Source organism: Garra rufa, chromosome 19, assembly GCF_049309525.1.
Source record: "Garra rufa chromosome 19, GarRuf1.0, whole genome shotgun sequence".
In the NCBI taxonomy this organism is placed as follows: domain Eukaryota; kingdom Metazoa; phylum Chordata; class Actinopteri; order Cypriniformes; family Cyprinidae; genus Garra; species Garra rufa.
The window spans coordinates 33,322,173-33,334,405 of NC_133379.1; the positions used below are offsets into that span (position 1 = coordinate 33,322,173).

Genomic DNA, 12,233 nt, shown 5'->3' on the forward strand with positions numbered 1-12,233 from the left:
AAAAAATGGTTAAAGATATGGTAGTAAACGATATGACAATTTTTGGAAGAAATTCCAACAATAAAGTGAAATTAAATTGAAGTGAAATGAATTAATAAAATTAATATTTGTTTTTGGAATCTGTGATACTTTTTTTCAGGATTCTTAGAGAAATAAAACAAGAACAGCATTTATATAAAATAGACCTCTCTTGCAACAATTTACACTATTGTTGAAAGTTTAGGGTCAGTAAATGTTTTATTTCTTTTGAAAGAAATTAATACTTTTATTCAGTAAGGATGTGTTAAAGTGATAGTAAAGACTTATGTTGCTAGAAAATATTTCTGTTTGGAATAAATGCTGCTCTTTTTAACTTTTTATTCATCAAAGAATCCTGAAAAAACAAGTCACAGGTTCCAAAAAAAAAAAAAATTAAGCAGCACAACCGTTTCCAACATTGATAATAAAAGTAATAAAAAAAAAACATATTAATGATTTCTGAGGACTGGAGTAATGAGAGGCTTCTTTAAAAATATTAAAAACCTTACTGATCCCAAACTTTAAATAATAAACTATGATAATCTAAAATAGTCAAGAAATCAATTGCAAAACTCTGGAGACACAGTATATACACATCACTTTTTGTGACTATTTAGCAATAAATAAATAATCATAATAGATCATAAAAGCTGAATTAGAATAAATGTTGTGATCATTCTATTATTTTAGTATGCATTACTCTGCATTAACAATAATGGTTTTGGTTAAATGTTTTACTGCAAAATAAAAAGTAATTCTCAGAAGAACCACTCCAACACCTATGAAACAATCTGTGCATATGTTTTAATAGTTTTGCAAGTGATTTCACAAATAATGTTCATGGCAGAACACATTAGAGCACACAAGATGTATTTCTCACATAGGTTAATATCACAAATTTCATTTCAGCACCTCCAGTGACTTGACAGTAAAGAAAAACACAGTAAAGACAACCACAACATAATTTTTTTTATATATATATATATATATATATATATATATATATATATATATATATATATATATATATAGTAATAATAGTGTATAACAAACACATTTTTGTGGTTTGAACAATTCTTTTAGTCAAATGGTTTTGGGTTTGAGTTGGAATGTTTTAATCTCTAAATGAGAATATAATCATCCTCTGGACATTAATGCATATGCATTTTCTTTACTGTAAAATATCTTGCTCTCAAATGAAATAGACTGAAATATTATTTCACACTGTTGCCCTGAGGCTTCACATTAAATTAGATACTCTTGCAAACACGCATTTTGTAGATTTGCCATTGCCTGAGTTAGAAATCTGTTCAAATCTATTAAAAGAAATTATGATTTCCCATGCAGATGTATTATCCTTGAAACTGAGAACATATGACTGTTGAACAACAAAGATATGACAAAATCTTACGCTACTTACAAATCAACAGTTAGGTGGGATGATTTATGCATGCTATCAGAGCTATGTATCAGTATACAAATTATCCATAGGTTACATATAAATGCATTTCTATATTATATATAACAATTGAATAATTATTGTATATTTACATGTACGCGTAATGCAACTTTAGACATAAATATATATATTTAGTAAATGACCCTTTCCAAAAAATACACCTCAGTCTTACTCTGCTTTCAGAGATTTATGCATAAAATAAGGCAACATGTGGAGGTTGACTCTTGCACCGGCAAGGGCTAAAATTTTCCTTGTCTCCATGTAACTAGTTTAATGTTTAGTGATTTGCAAATGAACAAGATATCTGCTTGGTTGGATTAAATGCATATATGCCAATCTCTAATTTAAAAAATATTTTTAGAATTTCTTTTTTATATCAAACGTAAAAATATGCAGTGCTGATTAAATGGCTACCTACGATTTAAGGATATACAGTCTTGGAAAAATAGATTCTCACAAGGTTAACATTCACAGAAACAATATTTGAATGCTGGCAGTTTTAAATCTGTTCTTTTGTGTTTAAAATCAGTGCCAATAATATTTATAATACATACATTCTGCAGGAGTGTTAATGTTTTCCTCCACCTGAGAGCTGTAAATATCAAAAGCAAATTCTTTAAAATTATAAGAGTTTACAATCAGTTCAAATCCCTTTTCATTTAGTTACTTTTTCATTAGTGTACCATTAATAAGCAAACACATTAAAACTTATGGCTGAGATTATACTATGTTTGCAGTAGAATTACAGTAAGAATAACCCAACTCTGATTGCAAATAATGCTCTTGTGTTTATATAAATAATTGCCATTATATTTAAAATTTGATGTGTTGTGAATTGCATCAAGCAAAGGTTTTGATAATACTCAAGATCAGTTTATATATATACCATGTAGTTTAGGAGTGAACAGCGGCATAAAAAAGTAGTGGCTTTGAACACGTAACAGTGCCATGATGCAAAATACATACAATAATATAATGCATAGTGGTTTGCTGAAGGGCAACTATGCTAAGTGCTAAGTTTTCAAATCTCATGAATCTCTAAATATGAGTTGTAAATGCCATTTCATGTTAACTTTCGAGGACTTGTCATTTTTAGTCAGAAGTTTTTGAACAGTAAGATTTTTTTGATGTTTTTTAAAAAAAGTCTCACCAAGTCTACATTTATTTGATCCAAAGTACAGCAGAAATGGTACAATTTTGAAATATTTTTACTGTTTAAAATAACTGTTTTGTATTTGAATATATTGTAAAATATAATTTATTTCTGTGATTTCATAACTGAATTTTTAGCATCATTACTCCAGTCACATGATCCTTCAGAAATCATTCAAATATTTTGATTTGCTGCTTAAAAACATTTATTATTATTATTATTATTATTATTGTGTTAAAAACAGCTGAGTAGAACATTTTTAGGTTTCTTTGATGAATAGAAAGTTCAGAAGAACAGCATTTATCTGAAATAGAATCGTCTGTAAAACTATATGCTTATATCATCACTTTTATTCAATTTAAAGCATCCTTGGTAAATAAAAGTATTCATTTCTATAAATGCTGATCTCTGGATCTTTCTATTCATCAAAGAATTCTGAAACAAATGTATTCAACTGTTTTAAATATTGATAATAATAATAAATAAAATCTTGAACAGCAAATCAGTATATTAGAATGATTTCTGAAGGATCATGTGACACTGAACATTGGAGTATCACAGGAATAAATAACATTTAACTATTTTCAAACAGAAAGCAGTTATTTTAAAAAGCTAAAATATTTCACAATATTACTACTTCTGCTGTATTTTGGATAAAATAAATGCAGGCTTGGTGAGCAGAAGAGAATTCTTTAAAAATCTTACTGTTCCAAAACGTTTGACTGGTATTGTATTTTTGAGCAAAACGGCATAAAAATATAGAAGAATTTAGTGAAATGTAGGCTTTCAATGACATTTCCAATAAATTCCAAGGCCTGAATACCTATTTGGCTAATTACTAACATAAAGTCGAAAGAACAAATATAAATTGTATCAAAATTGAGAAGGATTTGAGTGAATTTTGCAGAAATGTGTATCATTCATTTCGGTTTCATGTTAACTTTAAAGACTTGATCTAAAACAGTACTTTTAAGTGTAATGAAAAAATGTTTGGTCTTTATAAGTATCACCTCATCAAAATACACAATCTGTCAAAGAAACAAAATCGATGACTTCTCACACTCTTAAAAAATGGTTCAATATTTAGCCATATTTAGGTTCCCCAAAGAACATTTAAGTTCCTTTTCCCTTTCTCCACTATAAAGAACCTTTTGTGCAATTGAACAGTTGCATGGACGTTAAAGATTCCTCACGAAACCTTCAAAGCCAATAAGAACCTATGTTTTTACATTAAAGTATGCAATGTAAAAGTTCACAGCGCACAGACCCAGTTCAGACCTCAGCTCTGAAACAAGACCCTCTTGCTAATATAATCTAATTAAACGTAAATATTCTTATAAATATAAATCCTCTTCATTAAACCACTGTGGCAAGATCTGTGAGGGAGAAAAGCGCTTCTTTTAGGGCTTGGCAAGAGCTGTTGACAGTTTAGTGGTTTTGTGGTCAGCTTATAGTCTGTGATGCATTTGAGGCAGATGGCATTCATGCAATGCACTGAACCACTATGTGCTAGTAGGTTGGCATTAAGACTGTTGAATCTACATAACCATTTCCCATCACCCTCATGACTTCCTGTGGCATGCCAGTGTTCGATTGTTGGACGGCAGGTTTGCATGGATGAGGTGATTGCTGGATTGTGCATTGATCAGCCTGGCTGTCCAAGTCCTGGCTGTAATCGTTCACGAACTGATGGGACGTTTCTCTCTGCAGAAGCAGAACATTGTTTGATATCACTTCTTTGACCCTACTGTAGTCCTCCCCTGCATAATCCAATGCTTCGGGTTCATGGTTTGCATCTGAAAGCGGCCTAAGCAGTAGCATATTCTGCGGGTCGACCGTTTGCACCTCTACATATTCCGAAGAATGCGACTGAGACACGCCAGGAGCAGGAGCATCAACGATGTCCAGGTTAAACTGGTTGTAGCTTTGAGAATGTCGGCAGGGTGGTTTACTGAAGTGGCCCTCCTGTTGCAGTGGTAGTTGGTGGTAGTTGCTTGGTGTTGCGAGTGGTGACAAATGGCTGAGGATCTCTGGGACGCTATGGTAGGCCGGTTTCACTGCTCCATTCTGGTAATGGTGGCGAGATTGCAGTTGGGGAGATGAAAACACGTCAGGCCAGGTCTTGGCGCGTCCATCGGTGGACTCCGGAGAACCAGGTTCAGGACCCTGGCTTTCACTACATTCACTAGAGGCCCAGCTTGTTTCTCCATGCTGGCTGTATTGATGTTGATCGCTCCTGCTTCCTTCCCGTCTCTCTATGCACTTCTCCAAAAGCAGAGTGCGACTGTCACAGCTTCCCCGGCCTGAGTCGCTGTCCAACGGGCTTTTGGACTTCATGCAGTCCTCTGATAGATCTTTACCATCCAATACCAACTCTTGCTCCTCATTGTCGTACACCTCAAGGTACTCTACCATTAAGTCGACATAATCGGTGGTTGGAGGGAATCCTTGAATCACCAGAGAATTGAAAACTTCCTCAGACTTCCCGCTCTGTAAAAAAGCAAGTAAAGCAAGTGAGATACTGCAATCAAAAATGTTGTATGAAGAAAGATATCAAAACTTCTATATCCTGAGCACATGCCTCACAAATAATTAACTTGTGAGACATTTTATGGGATATAAAGTACATATGTTTTTCTTGAATTTGGTTTGCTCATTTGGGGTTAAAGGAACACTCCACTTTTTTTGGAAATAGGCTCATTCTCCAATTTTAATAAATTGAGTTTTACCATTTTGAAATCCATTCAGCGGTTCTCCTGTTCTGGTGATATCACTTTTAGCATAGCTTAGCATAGATCATTGAATCCTATTAGACCAATAGCATCACGTTCACAAATGGCCAACGAGTTTCGATATTTGTCCTTTTTAAAACTTGACTCTTCTGTAGTTATATTGTGTACTAATTACCGGCGGAAAATGTAAAGCTGCGATTTTCTAGGCTGATAAGATTAGGAGCTAATAGTCGTAATAGTCAAGGAAGTTTGCTGCCATAATATGGACGCAGCAGGCAGAGTAATATCACGCAGTGCCTAAAATTAGTTCCCAGCTAGGTTAGCATTTGCACATGTGCTGCGTGATATTACTGCGCCTGCTTCGGCCATGTTACGGCAGCAAACTTCCTTGACTATTACGCTGGAATGGGAGTGTAGTTCCTAATCTTATCAGCCTAGAAAATCGCAGCTTTACATTTTCCGCCGGTAATTAGTACACGATATAACTACAGAAGAGTCAAGTTTTAAAAAGGACAAATATGGAAACTTGTTGGTCATTTTTGAATGCGATGCTATTGGTCTAATAGGATTCAATGATTTATGCTAAGCTATGCTAAAAGTGATATCGCCAGAATAGAAGAACGGCTGAATGGATTTCAAAATTGTAAAAACTCAACTTATTCACTCCGGGGGGAGTTGGAGAATGAGCCTATTTCCAAACAAAGTGGAGTGTTCCTTTAATATTTAGTAGTAGTATTAACTTCACGGACACTATTAGATGAAAACAAAAAATGAGCTGGATGGAGACATTTAGTATTGCAATATTTCACAGACCAAATTGAGTCCTATATTTCTATATGAATCAATGCGATCAAGAGTTCCGCATTTTTCATTCATTTTAAGGTTGGTCACTTAAATTTACCATGCTTGACTGACAGAAAACTGCTTTGTTTGAAGAGAGTAGAGCTGTTTCAGGAATTCTGCAACACTGTTCTTTTCCTGTTTGTTACAGTGAAGATGCCTTGACACAATCTCTATTGTACAAAGCTCTATATAAATAAATGAGACTTGGCTGAAATTAACTTGCAATGAGGGTGTAATAAAATACTTAACAGCATTCAAACATGCGTGCCATCAGCTGTTTGAAGGAACACACAAAAGCTAAGATCCTATTAAACATGCTGTTAAAACTCACCAAAAATGTTGCAATTATGGAGTCTACCTTAAATCTACCCTGAAAAATGTCAAATTTGATTTGACACAAGCCTTTTCTATAGAAGCTTGTTTCTGCCACTGAATTAAAAAATAGAAATGGCAATTGCAACATTTTATCTCACAATTCTGACTTTTTTCTCCGAATTGTGAGATATAAACTCACAATTCTGAGAAATAAAGTCATAATTCTGAGAAATTAATTATACAAAATATAAATTCTGAAAATTCAGAATTTTTTTCTCACAAATACAAGTTTAGATTTCACAATTGACTTTTTTCCACACAGTTTAGATTTTTTTCTCAGAATTGTGAGGTGGAGACTGATGTTATATCATGCAATTCTGACTTTTTTTCTTGCAATTGCGAGTTTACATCTCACAATTCGGACTTTTTCAGAGTTGAGTTTATATTTTTTGACTAAATTTCTCAGGATTATGACTTTAAATCTCAGAACTGTGTGATATAAACTTGCAATTGTGAGTTATAAAGTCAGAATTACAAGAAATAATCTTGCAAATGTGAGTTTGATTCTGGGAATTCTGACTTTTTTTCTCGCAATTGCAAGTTTATATTTCACATTTCAGACTTTTTCTCACAATTAAAAAAAAAAAATCTCAGTTAAAAAGTCCAGTTTGGAGGGGGGGACTGATACGTTCTCAGAATTGCGAGTTTATTCTGCAATTTTGAGATATAAACTCGCAATTCTGAGGAAAAAAAGTCCGAATTGTGAGTTTAGACCTAATTTCTCCGAATTATGACTTTATTTCTCAGAACTGTGACTGTGTCTCGCAACTCAGACTTTTTAACTCACAATTGCGAGTTTATATCTCACAATTCTGAGAAAAAAGTCAAAATTGCAAGTTTGTATCACGCAAAAGAATTTTCAGAATTGTGAGAAGTTGCAATAACCTTTTTTTAGTATTATTATTATTTTTTTTTTTTATTCAGTGGCGGAAAGGGGCTTCCATACTTTTCTGAGATGCATGAGTGATCTTTCTATTACCTTGAGCAGTTGTTTGTCAAATCCTTTGATTTTTGGTCCAGGAACAGGAGGCAGCAAACAAAGCTTCACACTGAATACAGACATAAAAAACAGAATAAGATTTAGTTGATATTGAACTGTTTTTTAATGGTTAAATAAATGGTTTATATACTTGTACTTAAAAATTGCCCTAACTTCAAATTATCATTTTTCCTTGAGGTGTTTGGAAGTTAATTAGTAATTGTCTTAATTTCTAGGTCAGTTCACAGTTAAGATCAATGTCTATCAACAAATGTTTTTCTGCATAATCATAATATAAGCACTATGGATACTGAAAGGGGACTTATCCAGAATACGGAACAAAAGCTTCCACGTGTCCCGACAGGATTAAGAGATTAATTTTGGATCCCGTTCGTCCTTGTACTGTTAAAAATGCCTCACATTATCTGACAATGTAATTAGTCTATCTTTGTCTATTTAAATCTGTGCTGAGAGAAACTGGCCTAAAAACTACATTTGAGAGTAAAGTGAACTGCAAGATCTGGATCAATCCTCTAATGGCAGTTAATAATATAATAAATAATCCTACATAATGAGTATTTGTCAGCAATAAAATATATATAACTGTTCAGAGCAAATTCGATTTTAATTAAACTAAGAGGCATGAATTGGCAAATGATGGTATAAAATGATATAGAATAAAATGCAAAACTAATCAAATGAGATATCAAACAGCAGTATAATGATAAAATATATAGGAAAACTAAAACATAAATTAAGTAAAAAAGAATAAATAAATATAAAAACGCACCTGTTTCGTTTCACGTTTAGCGTCCAGGTGAGGATGAGGACGATGAAGACAGAGAATATCGCGATCATGATCCACAGTGAACGCTCTCTGGGTATATCTACATATCACAAACACAAAATCAGAAAATAGTGATGAATAGAGTAGGGGAGAGTGGGGTGAGTTGTGCCAGTTTTTACTCAAAGTGACTTTATAGTGAAGCCAATTTAAGCATGTACATATATTTCAGGATGTTGTGCATCCCTGGGAACAATAACTTTGGATCTGAAATAAACTGCTTCAGAATTATAGCTTTCAGAAAAAAAGTGGTCTCGTGGCACAACTTGCGCCCGGTGCGGGGTAAGTTGTGCCTTTGGGGAGAATACATTGGGGTAAATTGTGCCAGTGATTTTTGAAATAAAAAAGAACATTTTAATGTCATGAACTGTGATGTTATATAAAATCAAGACAAATCCAATACAAAATTACTCATTTAAGGTTTATTTAGATATCGCTACCCTATTAAACTACTGGCATGTCATATTTTCTACTTTTTCGGAAAACACAAAAAAACTCAAATATACAATATATGATATTTGTGAATAATTAGAATGCTGTCTGTCAACAAAACACTGTCTGTCAATTATGTAACATATAAGGAAAATGTCACTTTTTTCTGAACATTTCTGAACATCCCATTGTGACTTAGGCCACTTAAAAAACTGACAAAAGGCAGATAAATCAAACACTGATGAGGCACGCTCATCTCCTCATGCACATTATCCCCTGTGGGTATGTAGGTCTAGATCAGGGATGCCCAACCCTGTTCCTGGAGATCTAACATCCTATAAAGTTCAGCTCCAACCCTAATCAAACACCTCTGAACCAGCTAATTAATCTCTTAGGTAGCACATGATAATCGCAGACAGCTGTGTTGAAGCAGGACTGGAACTAAAGTCTGCAGGTAGGTAGATCTCCAGGAACAGGGTTGGTCAGCCCTGGTCTAGATGGTCTACTACTTAACATCCCACTGGCTCAACTTAACCCTGCCCCGTTGGCACAAATCACCCCAGCCCAACAATTTTGAAAGACTAGCATGATCCAGCAGTTTAGAGCTAACAATATGCTAACTGTATAGACTCACTGTGAGTCTATACTCTATACTCACTCAGTCTATACTGTTTAGTGCCTACTAAAGCACTAAAATATGTGTGAAATATTTTCAAACTTGTCTATAATTGTTCAGACGCAACAATCAAAAAACCTTGATCATATACATTTTACTTTGCAAGGCAAAAAACAGTTTTTTGAGCTAAAATGTGCTTAGCCCTCATGCCATGTGTCTCTCTTCTTTGGGGGATAGGTAAATTGGATGGCTCTTCAAAAGTGTGTGGTCACATGACCAATTTCTTCTATGGTTTTCAAGAAATAAACACAACCCCCCCCCCCCCCTCGGCACACTCACCCCTACATCTCTACTGCAATTAGTTTTTCCACTTATGACAAATTAAACTAGGGTGTCATCTAACATTTTTAGAAAGAATAACAGGATAAACAGTGGGTAAAACTGGGTCACTGCTTTTAAAAATTATGAAAAAAAAAAATCTAAAGTAGGAACAGTGTGGTTTTCAAAAACGCTGTGAGCTGGAAACAGGCTGATCTCTGACTCATTTTGCTCTATTTCATGCTTGCCGCCGTCAGGTGCGACTCCCACCGGGCCTAACTTTCCGTAGAAGCTACAGGGCAACTGAGGCCCAGCCAGAGCTGCGGCTCAAAATGTGCGCTGCTGAGGTTGTGCTAGCCGGGTGAAGATGAGTTCATAACTCCCTGGAGGAACTGAAGGCCTGTTGGTATTCCCTCTAGTATACGTAGAGCAGATTTGTTCTCAGGCTCAGGGGGAGACCATGGAGCCACAGACTGTGGTCCTGAAATGGCTCTCTGGCCGTGCTGGATGATAATTTCATGGGCTTCATGCATGCCTCAACCTATTGGACTAGACATTTCGCTTGTGTCTAATGTGACCATTTTTCAGATCACTCCTGGTGCACATTTGAAATGACTGGGGGCTGGCATTTTCAATGTCTTACATCTATATTTACAGTTAGAGTCAAAAGTTTACATAGACCTTGCAGAATATGCTAATTATGCTAATTATTTTACCAAAATAAGAGGGATCATACAAAATGCAAAATGCATGTTATTTTTAATTTAGTACTGACCTGGATAAGATATTTCACATAGACGTTTACATATAGAATAGATGAATTTACAAAAATGACCCTGTTCGAAAGTTGACGCACTTGAGTTTAGTGACAGCTAGTTGTTCATGAGTACCTTGTTTGTCCTGAACAGTTAAACTGCCTGCTGGTCTTCAGAAAAATCCTTCAGTTCCCAGGTGAACTCTTTCCAACAATGACTGTATGATTTTGAGATTCATCCTTTGAGGACAAACATGCTTTAAGAGCCGGGGGTGAAAACTTTTGAAAAGAAGGAAGATGTGAACATTTTTTTTTATTTAGTACTGCCCTACAGAAGATACTTACATGTTTCCCAGAAGACAAAATAAGTTACATTTGCCCTGATTTTCAAATTCCAAAAGCCTTGTAATGCATCACGTTTCCTTCTGAAGCATCAGTGAGCATTTGAACCTTTAGTAATAGTTGCATAAGTCTCTCTCAGTTGTCCTCAGTGTGAAAAGATGAATCTCAAAATCATACAGTCATTGCTGGAAAGGGTTCAAATACACAAAAGTGCTGAAAAACCAAATAATTTATGTGACCCGAAGGATTTTTCTGAAGAACAGCAGGCAGTTTAATGGTTCAGGACAAACAAGGGACTCATGAACAACTATCACTAAACAAAAAAAAACACAGTTGTGAATCATTCAGGTACCAACACAGTATTAAGAATCAAGTGTATGTAAACTTTTGAACAGGGTTGTTTTTATAAATTCAACAAATCTTTTCTCTTGTAGACTATATGTAAACTTCTTTTATGTGAAATATCTCATTCAGGTCAGTACTAAATAAAAAAGTATATGCATTTTTGTAAGATCCTTCTTATTTTGGTCAAATTAACACTTTGCAGATTCTGCAAGGTGTATGTAAACTTTTGACTTCAACTGTATATAAAGTTCAAAAGTCTGAAAATAATAATAATCTGAAATTGTTATGCTGATAATACAATTTAATAATAATTAAATTAATTTAATATAAGAAATGTTTGTTACTATACTAACTACACTAACTTTTTTTTACCTACAGCATTTTTTTAAATAATACTAAAAATATTATAAAAAATTTAAAGCAAAAAATTCTCCCCAAAATATTTATAACAATCAAGTTTACTTAAAATAAAGAAGAAAAATAAAAAACTCACAGTCGGGCATTTTGACGTAAGTGGTTTGGGTCCACTCACTCCAGAAACCATGATCGGGTTTACATCGCACTTGTACCATGTATTCCTTATCGGGGTGAAGGCTGAACACATTGTAGTACTTCTGCATGCCAGCATCATATTCCTACATAAAAAAGAAACAGAAAATGCATAAATCAATATGAAAAATGAGAAAAATATTTATGCAATTTACATAACTCGTGTATATGAGATTCCTAACTACTTCTATTTACATTTTACAGGTCTAAAAATTACATTTATTATTATTAATAATTGTAATTGTATTAATAGTTTTATAATAAATATATTTAAAAAAAAAAAGATAAAACGTTAAATAAAAATACACATAATAAACACTTCATTTGTTGCAGATTGCACAATTTGTTAATGTCTGCTTCAGATCGAAATAGATGCCAACATCATACTCCTACACAGACATAAAGAGAGGACAAACTACTTTACCATTGCATTTAACTAAATCTCTATTTATTTGAATAAAATTGATTTCAAAT

At 33.9% G+C, this 12,233-nt stretch overlaps 1 protein-coding gene across 1 annotated transcript in view; it reads right to left on the minus strand.

Annotated features, from left to right (window-relative positions):
* Positions 1-805: 805 nt before the first annotated feature.
* LOC141292438 (prolactin receptor-like) overlaps positions 806-12,233 on the minus strand; it is a 39,688-nt gene continuing 28,260 nt past the window's right edge. Inside the window, exons 6-9 of the mRNA XM_073824452.1 lie at positions 11,704-11,845; positions 8,350-8,446; positions 7,560-7,629; positions 806-5,120 (exon numbers count right to left, since the gene is read on the minus strand). Coding sequence (XP_073680553.1) covers positions 4,140-5,120; positions 7,560-7,629; positions 8,350-8,446; positions 11,704-11,845 — 1,290 coding nt within the window. The 3' untranslated portion in view covers positions 806-4,139. The remainder of the gene's footprint in view (positions 5,121-7,559; positions 7,630-8,349; positions 8,447-11,703; positions 11,846-12,233) is intronic.